This window comes from Mustela nigripes, chromosome 2 (genome assembly GCF_022355385.1).
Source record: "Mustela nigripes isolate SB6536 chromosome 2, MUSNIG.SB6536, whole genome shotgun sequence".
Classification (NCBI taxonomy): domain Eukaryota; kingdom Metazoa; phylum Chordata; class Mammalia; order Carnivora; family Mustelidae; genus Mustela; species Mustela nigripes.
This window is the reverse complement of record NC_081558.1, coordinates 90,979,598-91,002,709: the sequence shown is the minus strand read 5'-3', so window position 1 is coordinate 91,002,709 and position 23,112 is coordinate 90,979,598. Positions and strand designations below refer to the sequence as shown.

The following is a 23,112-nucleotide window of genomic DNA, read 5'->3' as shown; positions in this document are numbered from 1 at the left end:
GTCAGGATGAATTAGCAGCCCCAGGACACCCTTAGGTGATAGAATTCCACATGCTGAATAGGGTCGATACTGGACACTCAGTGTTTGGGGAAAGTCTTCTAGAAGCAGATTGTACAGTTTGGTCATAGTTAATTGTTCTTTCTGGCTATACAGTAATACTAGGACTCCTAGGTTTTTTGTGTTTTGTTTTGTGTTTGTTTGTTTGTTTGTTTTTAGGTAGGTGCCACAGCCAGCATGGAGCCCAGTGCTGGGCTTGAACTCACAGCCCTGAGATCAAGACAGGAACTGAAATCAAGAGTTGTATGCTTAACCGATGAGCCACCTAGGAGCCCCAGGACTCCTAATTTTTAATGAGCAAAACACATTGTTAATATGTAGAAAGTACATTATTGTTCTCTCCACTAATTGTAGCAGTTTGTTTCATTTTTTTTTAAGATTTTTTATTTTATTTTATTTATTTATTTGTTAGAGAAAGAGAGAGAGCACAAGCAGGCAGAGTGGCAGGCAGAGGCAGAGGGAGAAACAGACTCCCTGCTGAGCAAGGAGCCCGATGTGGGATTCCATCCCAGGACTCTGGGATCATGACCTGAGCCAAAAGCAGCGGCTTAACCAACTGAGCCACCGAGGCGTCCCAGTTTGTTTCATTTTTAAGGGGATTAGGGCCCACCATGCTTTTTTTTTTGATCCCTGGTGTCATGGGTGTCTCTGCGTTTCTTTGTTCATTCTCTTATTCTCATTCATGAATTGCCAGTTTTGCATTTGCAACTCTGCTAGGCCTGAGGAATAAAAATGAACTAATGAGTTTCAGTATTCATATTACAGAACTTATCAAGCAAACAAAATACACTCAGTAAGAAATGATGCCTTGTTTTAGAATTTAACTTTTTCTTTTTTTTTTTTTAATTTTTAATTTTTTATAAACATATTTTTATCCCCAGGGGTACAGGTCTGTGAATCACCAGGTTTACACACTTCACAGCACTCACCAAAACACATACCCTCCCCAATGTCCATAATCCCACCCCCTTCTCCCAAACCCCCTCCCCCCAGCAACCCTCAGTTTGTTTTTTGAGATTAATAGTCACTTATGGTTTGTCTCCCTCCCAATCCCATCTTGTTTCATTTATTCTTCTCCTACCCACTTAAGCCCCCATGTTGCATCACCACTTCCTCATATCAGGGAGATCATATGATAGTTGTCTTTCTCTGCTTGACTTATTTCACTAAGCATGATACGCTCTAGTTCCATCCATGTTGTCGCAAATGGCAAGATTTCATTTCTTTTGATGGCTGCATAGTATTCCATTGTGTATATATACCACATCTTCTTGATCCATTCATCTGTTGATGGACATCTAGGTTCTTTCCATAGTTTGGCTATTGTGGACATTGCTGCTATAAACATTCGGGTGCACGTGCCCCTTTGGATCACTACGTTTGTATCTTTAGGGTAAATACCCAATAGTGCAATTGCTGGGTCATAGGGCAGTTCTATTTTCAACATTTTGAGAAACCTCCATGCTGTTTTCCAGAGTGGCTGCACCAGCTTGCATTCCCACCAACAGTGTAGGAGGGTTCCTCTTTCTCCACATCCTCGCCAGCATCTGTCATTTCCTGACTTGTTTATTTTAGCCAGAATTTAACTTTTTCTAAAAGTTAAACTGGTTGTGGTGTATAATTCCACATGCAAAACATGTTGTTTTCTTTATGTCTTAACATTCCTTGAGTAAGAATTGTAAAGCATTGAAATATTTTTAAACATTTTGAAAGTCTTTTTATTATTTTTTCCACTGGACTTTGTGAGAATAATTTTTACTGTAAGTTAAAATAGCTGTAGAAATAAAATTTATTTATTTTAATAACAACTTACTTTAATTATATCAGAAGTACTTCCTGACAGAGTGCTCTTGAATTCTTCTTTTGCTTGTAGTTTGGCTTTCCATTGGCCCAAGTTGCCTGTTGGCGACCGTCTAAACACTGAGTACTCCGAGCTCTCACTCTGCGAGCACACTGGGCAAGACTGAGAATTGGATGCGTTCTTGTCTTAGGTCCCCACAAAACCTTCCCTTCGTCTGCCTTTTTCTTGTCTACAGAACCAGTTTCTTCTCTCATCCACTCTTCCTCTAGGTCCCAGATCTTCCTCTTTATCCTTTCCTTTATAAAAGGGCAGAATGAAAACCAGCCGTTTGTACTTTAAAACGTGTCCATGCAGCTTGTTACCTCTTCTGGAGAGATTTTAACGATTTTATCAATGAGATAATTAAGTAAAAAGTTACATAACCTTGAAGAAAAATAATTTCCAGATACCAGATACCAGTGGAAAGAGGTATCATTAGGCAATAGGATAAAAGTATTTATGTGTGCCATGGAAATTTAAAGAGAAACAAGACTGTTACTATGTGCTTTGGCTTTATTTATAACAGCATTTTGTGGTTGGTGTGATGCCATGTTAGAGATATGGAAACTAAGGTCAGGAGAGAGAGTTGCACAGACTATCCATAAATGGCAAATTTAGTATTTAGAAATCAGTTCTAAGTCCCATGTGACCAGCTAAGGACATCTTGGCTGTTGTGGCAGTTCCATCCTCTTTGAGGTCTTCTTGATTATCATATTCTCGTTCATAATCTGCCTTTTTTTTTTTAATGTTTTGATGGACTTAAGGGGATCTCATAATATACTCATAATGCATCAAGTCATTTTTTAAATGTCTCTGATTACCCCTTAAGAGTAAAGATTTAGTGTATGTATGTAATGTTAGAGTGTGTCTTCAGAGAATCCAGTTCACAGGAAGCAACTTCGAATTTACTGCTTTTCCTATCAAGAAAGTGCGTATGTGGAAAATACTTATGTCTAGTTTCAAAGGGCATTTGTTAATTTTACTACATTTTTAATGGTAATCATGTTTTTAAGTATGTTTGAGATTTTCTTGTTTTAGGTTATCTTTATTACTTTTTATTAAAAATAAGCCCTTGAGGATTTAGATTTCACTTGTTCTCCTGATTTCTTATTATTTTGTAGAAATCTTCTTCCTATTACGCATGTGTGTATAGAAGAAGGAGAAAAGCCCATGGTGATATTGCCTTACATGAATTGGGGGAATCTTAAATTGTTTTTACGTCAGTGTAAATTAGTAGAGGCCAATAATCCACAGGTGAGAAAAATTTTCCCTTATACCAATTATTTACCAGGAACTTCTGATTGTATTTTTGAAAGTAGATGTTAACCTTCTTAATATAAACTGTGTAAAAGCCTGCAAAAAGAAACTCAAAATGTACCAGAAGTTATTTATAATCTGTTGATTTAGAGGAAGATGGTTTATGATTCCAGTCTTGAAGATTGCACTTTACTGATGCTAAAGTTCTTCCTTTTCATCCATTGTGTGTTTATTTATAATCACCTCAACTCTAACACCATCTCAGTCATTTTCCTGATAACTCTTTGAAGGTACCAGTACTAGATCTCCCTTCTAGGAATGGAAACAGATTTAACTGAGTCATTTGGTCCATATTGTATCGAAACCTGGTGGTGACTGGAAGTCTGGATTTTGGAGATAATCCACTTATTTTTAATATGCTTGGCTTAAGATGTCAGTCACTTAAGAGTTTCCTTCTCTTCACTGCTTGTGTACATAGCTGTGAAGCATTTGGCTACATTCCAGATGCATGATGGTAGTTGTCCTAAAGTCTAGCTGGTGTTTTGTTTTACTGTAAATTGTAGCCACATTAAGTTTGTTTTAGGGTTGTTTTTTTTTTTTTAAAGATTCTATTTATTTATTTAATAGACAGAGATCACAAGTAGGCAGAAAGGCAGGGAGAGAGAGAAGGGGAAGCAGGCTCCCCGCTGAGCAGAGAGCCCGATGTGGGGCTCGATCCCAGGACCCTGAGAGCATGACCTGAGCCGAAGGCAGAGGCTTTAACCCACTGAGCCACCCAGGCGCCCTGTTTTAGGGTTTATAATAATGTACTTACTACAGTTGCCAGGAGAAAGTGGATTCAAAGGCTGCATTGGGTGTTTGACTTAATATGTCAGGATTAAAGCCAGGGTTCCAACAAGTTGTTGGAGGCTGTAGCCCATCAGTATCACCTGAGGAAGAATTTCATTCCTCAGCTCACAAGACTGGCATCCTGGCTCTACAGGAGCACATCAGTAGCAAGAGCTGTAGACTTCCATTAGCTTGAAAATGGTCCTCAGAGGACATCTAATAAAAACTATTTTTTTTGAGTTTTTAAGAAAAGAACAGGCTATTGAGTAATAAGCATTTGAAATTTTACCTTGAGAGTCCGGCATTCATGAAACAGATATTTATTGAGCAGTTCTTTATGTGCTGGATGTTGGGGAGCTATACCTGACAGATGAGAGGGGCAGTGAAGTAAATGGTAAGTTACATTACAGAATGGTAAGACTGTAGTAGATACAGATATTAGAGAGCTATGGGAACATATTCTTGGTCAAGAAGTAGCTTTTTAAAACTCCAGTATAGGCATAAAGAAGTATTTTGGGATTAAGAAGTATTCTGTCTTTTGGGATAAAGAAGGATTTTGGGATAAAATAAGTAGCTGACTGCCATCATCATTTTTGTGCTACTTCCAAACATCTTTTTTTTCCCCCCCAACAGGCAATTTCTCAACAAGACCTGGTACACATGGCTATTCAGATTGCCTGTGGAATGAGCTATCTGGCCAGACGGGAAGTTATCCACAAAGACCTGGCTGCCAGGAACTGTGTGTGGGTGCCATGAGCTTGTCACTATCATTTCATGTTTAGTTTTCTCTGGATTTGGGGTTCTGTCCAGGAGCCACAGTGGGCATTATATGGTATTTTAGAGTAACTGTGATCCATATGTTTTAAATACACCAATTGTATTTAATGTTCATGTCTTTAATTTTCAGCATTGATGACACACTCCAAGTTAAGATCACAGACAATGCCCTCTCCAGAGACTTGTTTCCCATGGATTATCACTGTCTGGGGGACAACGAAAACAGGCCAGTTCGGTGGATGGCTCTGGAAAGTCTGGTTAATAATGAGTTCTCCAGTGCTAGTGATGTGGTAAGTGCTGGGACTCCTGGACATCAACAGGTTTTATGTTTTAATTTTTTTTTTTAATCTGGTAATTGTTCCCTGACACGTTTCATTGAGAAAGCTAGTGTCATTAGCTCCATTCAGCCAGTTTATGGAAAGAAGCTGTGACCCGTACCATGATCTTTTACTGTGTGTAATCACAGTTCATCCTCAGAACGGCCGTGTGAGGAGCTGTGAACACTAAGAAGTAGCTGGGTACTACTACCCCAGTTTGAAAGGTGGCTACTAAGGCTTAGAGAGGTTTCCAGAGCTGATTATTTTTCTTTTCTTATTTAAGTCTCAGAATGACCAACTTGTTGCTAGATGATAAAGATTTATTGTTTTCTTCTTTTCAAACAGCCTTTTTCAACATTATGACCTGTGTTATTTATAATTCCCCAGATGTCACTCTCTTCCCTTTAGTCAGTTTCTGAGTAGTTCTGCCCACCAAAGCACATCATAGACTGGATCCTTTATACTTAGTGATGAATAGTTTCAGAAGCAATGTTTACTTGTAGGTAATTTGCAGATATTTTAAGTTTCTTTTAACTTCTCACTTTTTAGTCTGATTTGAAAGATGGATTATTTTCCTTTCTCTTGCTTATTGCAGTTTATTATTGTAGCTGAACAGGTAGAGATTAGGTAAAATTTCTGCTTATCAGAGTCAGTTATCATATGGTTTCACTTATTTGTGGAGCATAAGAAATAACACAGAGGACATGGGGAGATGGAGAGAAGAAGGGAGTTGAGGAAATTGGAGAGGAAGATGAGAGATGATAGAGTATGGACTCTGAAAAACAATCTGAGGGTTTTAAAGGGGTGGGGTTTGGGAAGTTGAGTGAGCCTGGTGGTGGGTATTATGGAGGGCACGTATTTTGCATGGAGCACTGGGTGTGGTGCATAAACAATTCTGGTACACTGAAAAGAAATTTTTAAAAAATTAAAAATTAAAAAAAAAAGAAATACGAAAAAAAGAAAAAAATTTCTGCTTATACGGTCCCCCTCTGGTGGCCACTCAACGATGTTAGCGTCATCACATAAAATCTTATAGAATTGTCTGCTTCAAAGTTTCAACTGTAAAAATTGGGCTTACTGTATCATTGTAATTTGTGTCTCATATTTTACTTACAGTATGGGGTTACCCTTTTACTTCTAAGTGTGGATGCTCTAAGGATCACTCTCTTAATACAGTCATTTCCTCAGTGTATTAGTATCCTCTGGATGCTATAACAAATTATTGCAGCCTTGGTGATAAAGCAACAGAGATTTATTCTCACAATTGAGTTCTGGAGGCCAAAGGTCTGATGTCAAGGTATAGACAGACCATGCTCCCTCCAGAGGCGCTAAAGGGGAAACCTTCCTTGCTTCTTCGGCTTCAGGTGGCTGTTGGCATCCTTCTTGGCTGGATCACTCTGCTTCATGTTCGTATCATCTTCTCCTCTGTGTATGTCTGTCTCTTAAAACTCCTGCCTCTCTCTTATGGAGATACATATGCTTGCATTTAGGACCTGCCCGTATAATTCAGGATAAACTTTTGAGGGGAGGGAAGGGTTGCATTTTTGTTTTTGATTTTGCTTTTTCTCAAATAATATGAAAAGAGAAAGCAGAGTTTGATTTTAAGCTAGCCCACTGCTGCTGTATTGAATATCATTAGGGACCAATTATATTCTTACTGATATGGTATTAGTTTTGGGGGGTTGCTAGATATTTATTTAGAAGTTCTGAATTATAGCTGGAATTCTTTAACAGCTTTTACATTAAGCAAAATTGTTTTCACAAGGGTATAGATGAGTTTAACTTTGGTTTTAGCACATAGCTTTAAAACATAGTATCAGTTAAACTTAGTACTGTATGGTTTTCAAATCTACCCCTTTAATAGAAAAGCTTGTATCTGAACATTTTTGAAAGCAAAAAAGTAAAAGAAACTTTGTTGAATATTTTCTTTGAAAATCTTACTCTGGGGGCGCCTGGGTGGCTCAGTGGGTTAAAGCCTCTGCCTTCGGCTCAGGTCATGATCCCGGGGTCCTGGGATTGAGCCCCACATCGGGCTCTCTGCTTGGCAGGGAGCCTGCTTTCTCCTCTTTCTCTGCCTGCCTCTCTGCCTACTTGTGATCTCTGTCTGTCAAATAAATAAATAAAATCTTTAAAAATAAGAATAATAAAATAAAAAATTTTTTAAAAATCTTACTCTGTTGTTAATTTGAAGTATTAAGTCACCCATCTGTTTGAGATCTTTTTATTTTTCCAATGGTTGATTTTTGGAATTTATGATTTTGTTACTCATTGAAATATAGCATAATTGCCTTAGCAGAAATGAAGGGGCAGTGGTGGTGATAAAACTAGTCTAATGGGCAGGAAATGGATGTTTCTTAAATGACAGATACGCCATGTATCTTCAAGAGATTGGGGATTGTTTGATTATTCTCTTAGAAAAAGGAGTATTGATTGATAGCTATTAATTAATTGACAGGTAATACTTCAAGGGGTTGTACAAGATGGCCAGTAGTGCGGTTTGCTTGCACATGGACGCCCCCAAAACACACTTTGCTTAATTTAATGTATTTATACAATATAGGGGCGCCCCTGCTTTTTTAATTCTTATATTAAAACACAAATGTTAAAGAGTGCTTTTTAATATTTGTATTAAAAATATGTACATATAATCATCCTCTGTTCCTGTTTTTCCTTTATAGATGGAGTTGGGGGTTCAAAAGCTACATTTAATATGGTACTTTGGGGCTGAGAAACTTTATACATAGTCATATACAGAATAAGTAATGTAACCCCACTCTCACCAGAGTCTCTGAACATGTAAAATACATATTTCAGGTATAAATGTTAACACCTATTTCTGCCTTGGAGAGGGCATTCTCTTTGTCCTTTAAAAGATCCTTAACATTTTGCATTTTTCTTATAGCTTAAAGTTCTATGTGATTTGTTTGGAAATACATTAATGTTTTTATCTTAAAAATAATACATTGCATCTCTTGCTTGTGTTTTCAGTTTTTACTGGAAGGATTCAATACTTCAGTATGTCAGGATTCTTATAATGTTAATGTCAGCTTTTAACTGTTAAACTTAGGAAATATGCACAAATAGATTTTGACTAGTTATAAATCTCTTTTATTATTTTCAAGATATGACATCATCTTAGGCATTCTTAAGAATTTCTGGATATTGTTTTTATTCTGTTTTCATCAGATGTAGATATCACCATAGATTTTTTTTCTGTAACTTTCTTTTCCTTTATTTGAAAGTAGATTTCTTGATTTATATCTTCTTTCAATTATTTAGGTAATTATAAGAGCTAACATAATTCTGCTGTTAAGATACTACATCCTACTAAGAGACTAAATGCAATCAGAAGTGCACAATTAAGTTTCTTTCTTGGTGCTTTTTTTGTCTTTACAGTATTACATTGTGTTTAAAAAACATTTTCTTGAGGAAAAACAAGTCAAGGAAATGACTTCCATGCTAATCTTATCAGTGTGACTTATAGCAATGAGGAGACTCTTTAAGGTATCTGAACAGTTTTTAGGGTGTAGAGTAAATTAAAATGAGTTCCTGTGCCTTTACAATATTTATTTTGTGAACTTTAAAGATGACCTAGAAGAAGGAGGGAAATCTGCAGAGTTATCTAGATACTGTATCTAAAGCAGAGTGCTTCTTACTGCTCTTGTTTGCCCAGTGTAAGGGAAAGTCATTGCCACACCCTGAGCAGGTTTGAGCAGGAGAAACTCAAATTCATAATATACCCATGAAGAGTGGCCTTCTGAACTACTGTGGTATCGAATAGAAAGCTACAGTTTTCAGAGAATGCTTACCATTTTTAGAAGTATGGAAAACTTTCTGTTTTATATTTTTTTACTGCTAATTTTAGAATAATGCTTAGATTCCCAGTATTTATTCATTTCCATTATGGTTGCAGATTTTATACATCAACAACCTTAGACTTATTATTCAAACATGAAATTCACAATTTAAGAGGAATAGCATTACAGGTTGACAGATTGTAGCTAACACTTGTTAGCATAACATATAAACGTGTTGAATCACTGTGTTGTATACCTGAAAGGAATGTAATTTTGTGTGGCAACTATACTTAAGTAAAAAAAAACCTAAATAAATAAAAACTAGCATTAAGTGGAATTGATATAAGACAGATATAAAGACATTAAGGAAAAGCTGGAGAGGTGAAAGGATCATTCATATTTTAGGAAATAAAGATTTAAAGTTTAATATTATTAACATTAAGAATATATTATTTAGTTGTATTTAATAATATATTAATAGTCCTGGTATTTTCTGGAAAAGAGGAATAATAAATGGATTTACTTTAGGAACAGTTGTATTTTCAGAGGTGACCGGTTGTTGTCTTGTGATCAAGTATTGCCCTTGATGTATTTTCTGTATTAGGCTCTACCTAAGAATAGATATTTTCCTCAAGAGATCTTGTGAACATCCTTTTCCCTTTCCTTCCTTGTCCTTACCATTCAGTTTAACATTTACCTTTACATAGCCTGTGTTCTGATGGAGAAGTATCTAAGCATCTAGTACACTAGAGGAAAGTCTCATCAATAGCAGATATGTGTGATAGCCTGGTAGGTATCCAGTATTCCTGCTTATGGATTCTAGGGCAGATTCATAGCAGAAGTGCATGCTCCCACTCGCTTGCTTGCTCACTGTCTCTCTCAAATAAAATCTTTAAAAAATTTTCAATTTAATTAACATATGCTGTATTATTAGGTTCAGCGGTAGAGTTCAGTGATCATTAAATACATACAATACCCAGTGCTCATTATATCACGTGCCTTCCTTAATGCCCATCACCCAGTTACCCTATCCCCTCACCTACCCATTTCCAGCAACTCTCAGTTTGTTTCTGTAGTTAAGAGTCTCTTATGACTTGTCTTTTTCTCTGTTTTCATCTTATTTTATTCTTCCCTTCTCCTAGTTCATCTGTTTTTTTTCTTAAGTTCACATAAGAATGAAATCATATGATATTTTTCTTTCTTTGGCTGATTTATTTAATTTAGCATAGTACTCTGTAGTTATATCCATATTATTGCAAATGGCAAGATTTCATTCCTTTTGATGGCTGAATAATATCCCATTGTGTGTGTGTGTGTGTGTGTGTGTGTGTGTGTGTGTACATACCACATCTTCTTTATCCATTCATCTGTCAGTGGACATCTGAGTTCTCTCCATATTTTGCTATTGTGGACATTGTTGCTATAAACATTGGGTGCATGTGCCCCTTCAAATCACTATGTTTGTATCCTTTGGATAAAAATACCTAGTAGTACAACTGCTGGGTCATAGGGTAGCTCTATTTTTAACTTTTTGAGGAACCACCATACTGTTTTCCAGAGTGGCTGTACCAGCTTGCATTCCCACCAACAGTGTAAGAGCATTCCCCTTTCTCTGCATCCTCGCCGACATCTGTTGTTTCCTAAGTTGTTAATTTTTAAAACCAACTCTTTTTTTTTTTTTTAAGATTTTATTTATTTGTTTGACAGCTATTACAAGTAGGCAGAGAGACGGGCAGAGAGGTGGGGGGGGGGGAAGCAGGCTCCCTGCTGAGCAGAGAGACTGATGTGGGGCTTGATCCCAGGACCCTGGGATCATGACCTGAGCCGAAGGCAGAGGCTTTAACCCACTGAGCCACCCGGGTGCCCCCAAATCAACTCTTAATCACAGGGAATTGGTAAAGAAAGATCCACACTCCTTCCCCTGGTTTTCAGAGCCTTCTGTTTCCTGCCTTATCTTCCCTTCTTAGTTTTATATTTTCCATTGTACGTTTCCTAATGTCCTGCATTTCATCCAATCTGGAATTCCTCTTGGGTCCAAAGACATAAGGTACTTTAATGCCCTTTGATGTGGTCTTCTTTGGATCCCCAGAGAATTTTGTACTTACCTGATGGCACCTACCACTGCTGCCTTATATTTTTATGCATAAGTCATTCTTCCCAGAATGGGCAATGGAAATTTTGCTTTACTTATTTTCCTTTAGCAGGTGTTCCATAGTTATAGAATTGAAATTGATGTACATATGTGTACCTTTTGGGTCACTTATTTTAAGAACATTCATTCTTGGCCGGCTATGTTACTTATCTCCGGAGAGCTGTGTACTTGAATGTGTTAAAGAATCCTGAATGGCTCATACAAACTTCTTACCATCTTTATTTTCATGCTGAATCTCACATTTCTCCTTGTCTCACTCTCAAAGACTTTGCTTCAAAGATTTCATCTCTTTTGACTACAGTTGTTATTTATGAGTACATTTATTAATTGACCTTTGTGCACAGAGACTCCGCTCTTAACTGTCAGATACATTCCATATATGTCTACTCTCCTTGCCTACCTGGGGCCCATGTTTCTGAAAGCTTCAGTGCAATCTTTGATCTGTACTTTTCTTTAGTTCTGCTGTTGGAGTAAATCTTAAGTCAATGTGAAGATACAACACAGTTGAAGACAAGTAGAATATCTGGTTTGGGGAAAACATGATTGATTTGATATGAGTCATGTTGAATTCAGGATGCTAATGGATGGGATATGGGTCTGGAATTCTGAAAAACATAGAAGCAGGATATTAGAAATTGGACATGAGCTTCATTAAAGTGAAGATTGAATGAACAGGAGGGTTTGATCCCAGAGGTAGTGAATAGATAGTAGAAAGCCAAGGGAAGAATATAGGGAATATGTAGTTTCAGTTAGCGAGAAAAGAAAGATGAACAAAGAATTAAAACAGTAATTGAATGCTGTGTCATAGAAGCCAAGGAAAGAAATAGTTTCAGGGAGACTTTCATTTATAAATATACCTGCAGTGGTCAGAAAGGATTAGGAAATCATTGAGGGCATTTGAATGAGTGGGTTTAGTAAATCATTAAAGATAGATGTGATTGCTTTGGGCTCTGTGGGAGATGTTAAAGCCGGGGCAATATGTAGATTATACATAGAAGGAGTACAGCTATGAAAGAGAGTGAAATGATCTTGATTTGATGGGATGGCAGGATAAAGAGAGGCTTTTTTTTGGTTCATTTTAGGCCAGGGAGAAAGATTGGACATGTGGTTTTTCGGGGGAGGTCCAAGAGATGATTGGTAAATGGGCTCAGGAGGCCCCAGTTAGAGGTATACAGGTCTCGGCATGGGAAGAGGAGTACCTTTCTTCTGGGATGGGAGTAAAGCAAGAAATAGAAGGAGAGAAAAGATACAGGAAATTCTTGAAGAAGGATCTCTCATTGGGGTAACTTCACTAGGGACAGAAAGAGTAAGAAGGACTGAAAAGTTTCCACATTTGGTGAAAACTATAAATCCACACAGATCTAAGAACTGAACAAACCCCAAATCCAAGACGCGAGAAGAAACTAAACCATAGTGCATTATAATCAAATTGCTCAAAACTAGTGATAAAGAGAAAATCTTAAAAGCAGCCAGAAAAAAAACCCCAAAACCAAAACAAGTTACTACACAAAGGAACCAAGAAAAGGATGGCAAAGGAACCAAGAAAATTGGAAGCAGTGCAAGGGAGAAGACAGTTAAACATTTTAAAAGTACTTTTCAGAAAAAACCCTACGAACATAGAATTCTGTATCCAGTGAAAATATCTTTCAAAAGTGAGGGGGAAATAAAGACTTCTTAGAAATACCAAAGCTGAAATAATTGCCATCAGCAAACCCATATTACAAAAAATGTTAAAAAAGTCCTTTAGGAACCAATGATACCAGATGGAAATACAGATCTACACAAAGGAACAGAGAGCACCAGAAATGTTAACTATATGCATAAATATATGTCTTATTGTTTAAATCTCTTGAAAAGATAATTGAATACATTTCAGTGTCCCCCCATTAATAAAATAGAAAATACTTAAGAATTTAGATTTGAAGTTGGTTGATAGTATCAACCAACTTAATCTAAATGACAACTACAGAACACCCAACAACAAGGGAATCCGTATTCTTTTCAAGGGTACATGGAATATTTACTAAGATCGTATTCTGGGCCATAAAACTAGTCAGTGAATATAAAAAGATTCAATTCATACAAATAGGGTTTTGTGAACACAGTAGAATTAAATTAGAAATAAAAATAGGAATCTAGAAAATACCCAAATATTTAGAAACTAAATAATACACTTCCAAATAACCCGTGTATCAAAGAAGAAATCAAAAGAGAAATTACCAAGTATTTAGACTTGAATGAAAAAAATACTATATTTCAAAGTTTGGGGGAATGTTGCTCAAAGGGAAATATACTATTAAACATCCAATATTAGAAAAGTCTCAAATCAGTGACCTTAATTTTTACCTTAAGAAACTGGAAAAAGCAAATTAAACCACAAGTAGGTAGATGAAAAGAAATAATATAGATAGAAGTCAGTGAAATATGAAATAGAAAAACAGTAGAGAAAATCAATGAAACCAGTGCTTGTGAGAGTACTATTTATGATAAATCTCTCACCAGACTAAGCAGGAGAAAAATACATTGCAAATTAACAGTGTAGTAAATGAGATAGTTGATAGCATTACAGATCTTCACAGGTATTTGGTAGTAAGAAGATTATGAACAACTTTTTCCCAGTAAATTCACACACTTAGCTGAAATGGACAAATTCTTTAGAAAATAACTTTCAGAGCTCATTTAAGAAGTAGATGATCTGAATAGCCCTTTATTAAAGAAATGGAATGTTTAGTTAAAAACCTTCCTGAAAGAGAAAACTTTTAGGGCACTGGCATTCCAAACATTTAAGGAAGAAATAATATAAATTCTGTACACTCTCCTTCAGAAAACTGAGGAGAGAATACTTTCTGATTGATTCTGTGAGGTCACCACTACTTTGAAATAGCACCAGACAGAGAGAAGAAGAAAACTATATGTCATCATAACTTATGATCATAGATGCAAAAATTCAAACAAAAATTTAGCAAAAAGAATCCAAAGTTTATTTTTAAAATTGTATTTTGGCCACGTAGGCTTTATCCTGAGAATGCAAGTTTGTTTTACCTTTTGAAAATCAAGCAGTGCAGTTTACCGCATTAATATACTAAAAAAGAAAAGCTATATGATCATCTCAGGAGATGCAGAAGAAGTATTGGGAAAAAATCCTCAGTTCATTCCTGATAGAAATTCTCAGCAGTGTAGGAATAGAAGAGAGCCTTCTCAGTCTGATAAAGGGCATCTACCAAAACCAAAAACACCTATTGCTGACATTATACTTAATGCTGGAAGACTGAATTATTTTACCTAATAACAGGAACAAGACAAGGATGCCCACTCTCTATCACTTCTCTTCAGTGTTGTATTGCAGTTCTAGGCAGTATGCTAAGGCAAGAAAAGGGGGGGGGGGAACCCAACAGAAAAGATTAGATAGGAAAAAGTATTTGTGGACAACAGGATCATCTATGAAGAAAATCCAGTGTGATATACAAAATAGTTACTAAAACTAATAGTGTTTAAAAAGATTATAGGATACAAGATCAATTTTTAAAAATCAGTTTTATTTCTATATACAAATAATGAAGAGTCAGAAATTAAAAGGTTTTTTTAGATCATTCTTATTGCATATATTTGACATATAACACTAAATTTAAGGTTACAGCATGTTGGATACATTTAAATATTATAATGCTTGTTGTAGTGATACACACTATAATTATAGTACAGTATTTTTGTGTATATTATATTATGCATTAGACCGCTGTGGCTTATTTACAACTCATTGCAAGTTTGTACCCTTAAACAACATCAGTTTTATCCTCGTATTCCTTATCCCCCAGTAGCAACCATTTTACTCTCTATTTTTCATGAGTTTGACTTTTTTAGATTCCACATGCAAGTGATATCATATATTACTTGTCTTCCTCTGTCTGACATCTCACTTAGCATAATATATTCAGGATTCATCCTTACTGTTGTAAATGGCAGGATATCCTTCCTCATGGCTGAATAATATTCTGTTGTGTATATACCACATCTTTGTATGCATTTATCAGTCGAAGGGCATTTAGGTTATTTCCATATCTTGACGGTTGTGACTAATGCTGCAGTCAACATAGGGGTGCATTTATCTCTTCAAAATACTATTTTTATTTCTTTTGGGTATTTCTAGTCGTGAAATTACCAGATCATACATAGATCTATTTTTAATTTTTTGAGGACTCTCCATATTGTTTTCTTTCCCTAAGTTTTTTAAAAACATTAAAGTATCTAAAACTATTTCTTAGGAATATATTTGACAAAAATATGAAGTATCTATACAAAACTATAAAGCATTATTGAGAGAAATTAAAAATCTGTATAAATGGAGAGCTATACCATTATTTATTGGTCAGAAATCTCAATATTAAGATGTTAGTTTTCTCCAAGTTGATCTATAGTTTTTAACACAGTCCCAAAGAATAGTTTTGCAGGCTTTTAATTTTGGAGGTAGAAATTGATTGACAGATTGATTCTAAAATTGATATGGAAATACAGAGGACCTGTAATAGCCAGAAGAGCTTTGAGGAAAAAAGTTGGGGGTCTGATTTAAAATTCCACTAATCAAGACAGTGTAATGTTGGCATGAAGGTAGATCAGTTAAACAGAACAGAATACCTAAAGGTTGACCCACATATGTATGGACAGTTAATTTGCAAAAAAGTGCAAAGGCAGTTTGGTGGAGAAAGGATTATCTTTTAAACAGTCCTGGAGCACTTCAATATCCAGCTACAAAAAAATGACCTTTGATCCAAACCTTGCTCGATATATACAAAAATTAACTCAAAATAGATCAGAGATTCGAATATAAAATCTAAAACTATAGCACTTTTAGAAGATAACAAAGAAGAAAATCCTTTGGAAGTTTGTGTTAAGCAAAGATTTCTTGGGCCATCTAGTCAAGATCCCTGGAAGAACAAATCAGGTTATCAAAATTTAAAACTTGTGCTCTTTGAAATATAGTATTCAGAGAATGAAAAGACAAGTCACATTCAGAGAAAATATCTGCAAATCATATACATCCAATAAAGGAAATAACATGCAAAATATATAAGGAATTTTTAAAACTCAGTAACAAAAATGGACAACATATTTGAAAAGATGCTTCACCAGTGAGGATATACAGATGGCAAATAAGCATATGAAAATACCAAGTTCATTAGTCATTAGGAGAATGCAAAGTAAAACCACGGTGAGAAAATATACACCCATTTTTTTGGCTAAAATTAAAGACTGACATTCCCAAGGATATGGAGGAACTGTAGCTTTCCTACGCTGCTTCTGGGTAATATATATGGTATGTTCACTTTGGAAAAACAGTTTGACAGTTTCTTAAAAAGTTAAGCATATCTGGAGCACCTGGGTGACTCAGACAGTCAAGCATCCAACTCTTGATTTCTGCTAGGGTCATGATCTCAGGGTTGTGAGGCCCAGCATGGAGCCTACTTAAGATTTTCTCTCTCCCTTCTCCTCAGCCCTTCCTCCCCCCAGAAGTTATATCTGCCATATCCAGTTATTTTGCTCCTAGATAAATGAAAGCATATACTCTTACCAATACTTGTACACAGGTGTTTATAACAGCTTTCAGTAACTAAACCTGGAGATAATCAAATGTCCATCAACAGGTAAATGGATAAACGAGCTGCTGTATTCATATAATGGACTACTATTCAACAATGAAAGGGACGAACTCTCAATGCGTGCTGTGTCATAGATGAATGACAGAATCATTATTCTCAGTTGAAAGAAGCTAGGCAAAGAAGTGTACTGTTTGAGTGAGTCCAGTTATATAAAATTCTAGAAAATGCCAACTAGTAACAGAAAGCAGATTCATGGTTACTTGGGGATGGTAGAGATGGCAGTGGGGAGGAGCTGGAGGAAATTATTCTAGAATAGGAAAATCTTTTGGAGGTGATGGATATGTTCATTATTTTGATTGTGGCAGTGGTTGCAGGTCTTATCAAATATATATATTTGATATATATATATCAGGTCTTATCAAATTGAGCACTTTATGGCATTTTATTGAGTATCAGCCATACTAAAATAGAAATAAAAACTATCTTTGTTTTCTGACCAGTACTGCTAACATATCTAAGATTAATTTCTAAATTTGCTAGCTCTTAAGACTAAACAAAGACTTTGTTTAAATATTGAGTTCCAGGCTTCAGAATTACTAGGATAGGACTGAGGAATCTATACTTGTAACAGATACTCTAGATGATTCTTCTCATCTTTCAAGCTTGGAAAACACTTGACCCAGATTAAATTAACTGTACTTTGGTCATCTGAATCCCATTTCATATGTGAGTAGGGGATGTTAGGTTTCTAGTATTAACAGAAAGGCCAATCATAAAACATCTGATTGTGCTGCTTTTATTGTGGTCAGATGAGACCTTTTAGAAATGGACAGAATTCTTTTCTCAGCAGTGTGTAGTAAGTACACTGAGGTCAGCCTTGCCTGATAAATTCCTGAAGAAACAGAATGGAAATCTCTTACAACCCCAGCATTAGTTAATATTACATTAAAGAGTAGAAAAGAATCTTATTTATATACTTTGACAGCTGACATCAGTGTTTGTTGTTAGTGAAAAAAGTTTCATATCCTATATATTTAGAACCTATAAAATAACACAAATTGGAAGAAAAAGTAAGATTAATAAAAGAACCTTGTTATTCTCGAAATGTTCTTTAAACGGATGTAACAGCAGCCTTTCATAAAACTCTGGAAAAAACAGCTTAACCTTATTGCCCCCTTTTCAACAACGTCAAACAAAAGGAAATTATAGAATAAGTCTGTCGAAATTTTAAATGGCTTAGTTATCAGAAGACTTTAGAGGGCAATTTTTCCACAAATCATCCTCATACTATTTGGTCTTGATTTTTTTTTTAAAGAGTTGGTGAGCCAACATGTAATTAATCACTTTTGTTGACTTTTAAGGAAATGAAACAGCAGTGTACCCTTTGGCTTTATTGTTCTTCGTTTTGGTGTTTTTTAGTGTTCCAATATGTAATATGAGAACCTTATTTGGATGCTTATTGTTAATAATGTAGATAAAATTATGTGAAAGAAGTAGTTTTTTAAAGTCAGCTTACACAGATTATACTGTTTTCATACCTGGGTACCTTCCATACCTCACATATCAGCAGCATTACTGTGAAGGCCTCTTACAGTCGAAGTTGTTAGAGTGTACCTCCCTTGTCATTGGATGGGTTAGTCCCTGTGTACAAAATGGGAGTATCACTTATTACTCATTCCCATTGTTTCTTCCTCCTAAGTCTAGTTTGGATTGATTATTCCTTTTCTACAGCTGCTGCCACAATTGGTGAATAAGAACAGATCCATCTCATTTCATGAAGAAGGGATGGGAACACCCAACCAGTTTTACTTCTTTGGGCTCTGTTCCATCAGAGTAGTGAACTACTTTCCATATGGAAATGAGACATGATTTTTAAAATCATTTTAATTACTAGTTACTAAAAATTACTAAAATGTGAAATAAGCATTACTAATCATCGTCATTATTTTAAAAAGTTTACCTAGAGTACACTTTTAAGATAGACAGATTTAAGATAGACAGATACCTGATTGTATGTAGGCACCTTCCTTTAACTTTTATTAATTTGAAATCATTTTTCCATTTTTAAAGCATTAGTTTTTTGTTTTTGTTTTAATTTATTTGACAGAGAGAGCAGAAGCAGGGGTTGCCGCAGAGGAAAAGGGAGAAACAGACTCCCCGCTGAGCAGGGAGCCCAACACGGGGCTCCATCCCAGGACCCTGGGATCATGATCTAAGCTAAAGGCAGACGCTTAACCGACTGAGGCACCCAGGCATTCCTTAAGCTAGTAATTTTAAGGAACGTTCTAGTAGGTTCTGTCTCTATGGAGATTTTTTTTTTTTTTTTAAGATTGATTTATTTCAGAGAGAGAGTATAAGCAGGAGGGGCATAGGAAGAGAGAACCTTAAGCAGATTCCATGCAGAATGCAGAGCCCACTGTGGGCCTCCCATGACCTTGAGAGCACTGCCTGAGCCAAAATGAAGAGTCAGATGCTTAAACAACTTGGGCACCCCTCTATAGAGATTTTAAAACTACACATGCATTTGCATCTGTTCCTCCCTTCCTCTCCCCTTACCCCCTTCAAGAACACAGACTTCTGGGATGGGCATTGCTCCACCCTGATGATCTGTCAGTGAAAATGATACTAAGTTCCAAAGACTTAACTTTATGGTTATGGTATTTAAGGGAATGCTGGCTTCAAAATGAATTGGAAAATACTCACCTTCCTCTGTTTTTTGAAAGGGTTTGCATAGGATTGTGATGTAGGTTGAATTGTGCTCCGCTGTAGAAGTTTGAATTCACCTTAGAATGTGACATTATTTGGAAATAAGGTCATTGCAGATAATAATATTAAGATGAGGTCCTACCCAATTAGGGTGGACCTTAATCCAGCATGACTAGTATCCATGTAAGAAGAGATACAGACATGTGAGGAGAGAATGTCCGTGAAGGGCTGTGTCTGTAAGCCAAGGAGCACCAAGGACTTGTGGCCACCACCTGATGCTGGGTGTGAGCAGGGAAAGATCCCCATGAGTTTTAGAGGGAGCAAAGCCCTGGTACATCTTGATTTTGAACTTCTAGACTCCAGAACTGTGGAATAACACATACAGTTGTTTAAGCCATCTAGTTTATGGTACTTCATTATGGCATCTGTAGGGAACGAACAAATTCGTCCTGTTTTCTTCTTTCAACTTTGATGGGATTCACCCAGTGAAATGAGATGCAGTTTTCTTCGTGAAAAGATTTTTAACTATGGTTCAATTTCTTTTTTTTTCTTTCCTTTTTTTCCCTAAGACTTTATTTATTAATTTGAGAGAGAGAGAGAACCAGTGGAGGGGCAGAGGAAAAGAGAGAAAGGAAAAACAGGCTCCCATGCTGAGCAGGGCTCCATCCCAGGACCCCGAAATCATGACCTGAACCAAAGGCAGTCACTCAACCCTCTGAGCCAGGCAACCCAAATTCAATTCTTTAATAGATATAAGCTACATAAGTTTTCTGTTTATTCTTTTTTTTTTTTTTTAAGATTTTATTTATTTATTTATTTTACAGAAAGAGAGAGCGAGATCACAAGTAGACAGAGAGGCAGGCAGAGAGAGGGAAGCAGGCTCCCTGCTGAGCAGAGAGCCCAATGTGGGACTCGATCCCAGGACCCTGAGATCATGACCTGAGCCGAAGGCAGTGGCTTAACCCACTGAGCCACCCAGGCACCCAGGTTTTCTGTTTATTCTTACATCTATTGGTAATTTGTGTCTTTTGAGGAATTTGTTCGTTTCATCTAAGTTATTGAACTTAACTGTTGTTGTGTTTATATTTTTTGATATAATGATGCTCCCTCTTTCATTTCTGATTATCAGTAATTTGTGTTCTTTATTTTCTTTGATTAGTATAGCTTAGTGGTTCTCAACTTGGGACAGTTTTGTTGTTCTCAACAGGGGCAGTTTTGTCGTCCCCATCAGGGGACATTTGGAGGTATTTTCAGTTATCACACTTGGGGCATCAAGTGAGTAGAGATCAGGGATATTGCTAAACATCCCACAAGGTACAACAAAGAACTGTGCAGCCCACAGTATACATAGTGCTGAGGTTGAGAAACCTGTCCTAGAGTTTATGATGTACCCCTCTACATTAAAATAATATTATATCATTTGTGTTTAACATAAGCACTTCATATTTCCATTTGTCATCTTCTTCTACCCATTATGCTACTGTGGGCATACATTTTGCTACTGTACACATTATAAACCGCACAATACATTCTTACTGTTTTTGCTTTAAACAACCCATTAAACTTGAAAATAAGAAAAAAAATCTAATTGTTACTCATATTTTTAATACTGTGCATTTTCTTTGTAGATCCACATTTCCATCTCAGCTTCTGTTTGTCTAAAAAGTGTATTTTTGCCTTCATTTTTGAAGTATATTTTGGTTTGGTATAGAATTCTCCACTGATATTTTTTAAATACCCTAAAAGATATCTGTCCACTGGGTTTTTGTTTTATTTTGTTTTCATAGATTATAATAAGAAATAAAATTATTGTTCCCTAATACAGGGTTTTTTAAAAACCTGTATATTTTAGGAAGTATTTCTGGATTTTGTTACTATTGAAAAATAATTACTTAAAATATAATGCACTATGCTCAGATCTTGTGTTTTTTCCTTTTCTCTATTTCTTTCCCCTTCACTCATTAAAAAAATTTGGTTTTTGGACCAATTACTTCTCTGATCCTCAGTTTTCTTACCTGTAAAATTGGGTTACCAGTTCTTCTCACAAATTTGTTGTGAAAATTAGATGGAGATAAAGGATTCAAAATGTCTAGAACAGAAGGGACTCATAAAAATGTTATCTTCCTCCTCATCCAGTTTAGCTGTTCTCATCTCAGGGTTCGTAGGTGGCAGCAGATAGCAGGAGTCCCTGCTCTGAGTCCTTTCTGGCTGTATGGCAGTAACTCTGTGTAGACATGTTACCTGCCCTCTGCATAATCTCTATGAGCCACTGTAACCATAGCTGAGCCAAAATGGGGAGCTCTGGTTGGACCATGCTTGTCACTGCTTTTGATTTCTGTTTTTACCAGTAGTTCACATGTTGATTTTAAATAAATCTGATCTTTTACTCAGACAAGATTAGAAAATCTTTTTTCAGGATACCTTCATCTGTTAATTTCAATCATTTAAGTATAGTGAAAATCCATGACATCTTATATTTTTACATAGTTTACATAGTTAACTTATTCAGAATTCTCTTCCCTCCAGTTAGGCTAAAGTTAAATTTATTTTCCACTTCTCAATTATATAGATTAACTATACTTATTCAATGTAACATTTTTCATATTAAGAAAATTTTAGACATAATTAACAGTTTGGGGTGGTTGGTTTTGTAATTAGCAGTAAAAACCGTTCTTTCCAAGGGATCTAATCACCTTAGAATATATAATATATTATAATATGTAATAATAATATTCCTATTAAAGGGTGCATTCATTAAAATGCTTTCTTCTCCCAGCAGGAGAAACTAGCTATGGTAGACTTCTTTTTGTAGATAATATTTTGCTTTCCTTATGAATCAGGTGCTATTTTTGGTCCATACCTGGTCACAGGCAACAGCACTCTGACAAGTGTTTTACATTTCCTTCATTGTGTTTCTCCTTCTTTCCTCAGTGGGCCTTCGGAGTGACACTGTGGGAGCTCATGACTCTGGGCCAGACGCCCTATGTGGACATTGATCCCTTTGAGATGGCCGCATACCTGAAAGATGGTTATCGAATCGCCCAGCCAATCAACTGTCCTGATGAGCTGTGAGTTTCTCTGAGCTTGAAGACGTGGGTTTCATTCCATTTATGATACTGGGATAAAAGAAGAAGAGCAGGTGTCCATATTCATACAGAGACTTCCCTCTGGAGAGTAATGACTCTTTGGACTTGAATTAGACTCATAGAAAACCACAGAGTCAGCCTTGGACATTAGAACGTTTTATAGTTCTTTTACTTGTAGTGCTTGGTCTAATCTGAGAGACCAATAATGTACATGGTAAGGAAATACTGTGTCAGTTATTTTGTGTAGAGTGAGTATCCGAGTTTTATTTATACAGCCTTAGTTACAGAAAACCTCTCTCATTGTCATCTTGCTTGCCATTTAGTGTCAACTGATACTTAAGGAAAATGTCCCAGCCTGCGATATTCCTGTTTACTGCCTTCGTCATGTAGGTGATGTTCCCATATAAAGGGAATAGGGTAGGTAGGAGGCTATTCAGGGGTGACTGAGTGCACAGATGACTGTGGTCTTGCTTCCTGAATCCCCTGAAAGTTTCTATACCATGGTGAGGTGGCAGCTTTTGCACTGATTTTACTGTAGATCCAGGGTGCTTAGAGTTTCATCTTCCTCTTCTTCCAAGTTCTTTCTCTCAGAAAATATAGGTTATTATTTTGTCTGTGTTTTAGGGATTTACATGAACTCTCTATATTTGCTGATGTATTTTGCTATAATGTTATGAAGAGTTGAAATCCACACATAAAAT

At 36.2% G+C, this 23,112-nt stretch overlaps 1 protein-coding gene across 1 annotated transcript in view; it reads left to right on the top strand.

Annotated features, from left to right (window-relative positions):
* RYK (receptor like tyrosine kinase) overlaps positions 1–23,112 on the top strand; it is an 86,623-nt gene that overhangs the window by 62,207 nt on the left and 1,304 nt on the right. The window contains exons 11-14 of the mRNA XM_059390948.1: positions 3,019–3,151; positions 4,616–4,725; positions 4,890–5,049; positions 22,257–22,393. Of these exons, the coding sequence (XP_059246931.1) occupies positions 3,019–3,151; positions 4,616–4,725; positions 4,890–5,049; positions 22,257–22,393 (540 nt within the window). The remainder of the gene's footprint in view (positions 1–3,018; positions 3,152–4,615; positions 4,726–4,889; positions 5,050–22,256; positions 22,394–23,112) is intronic.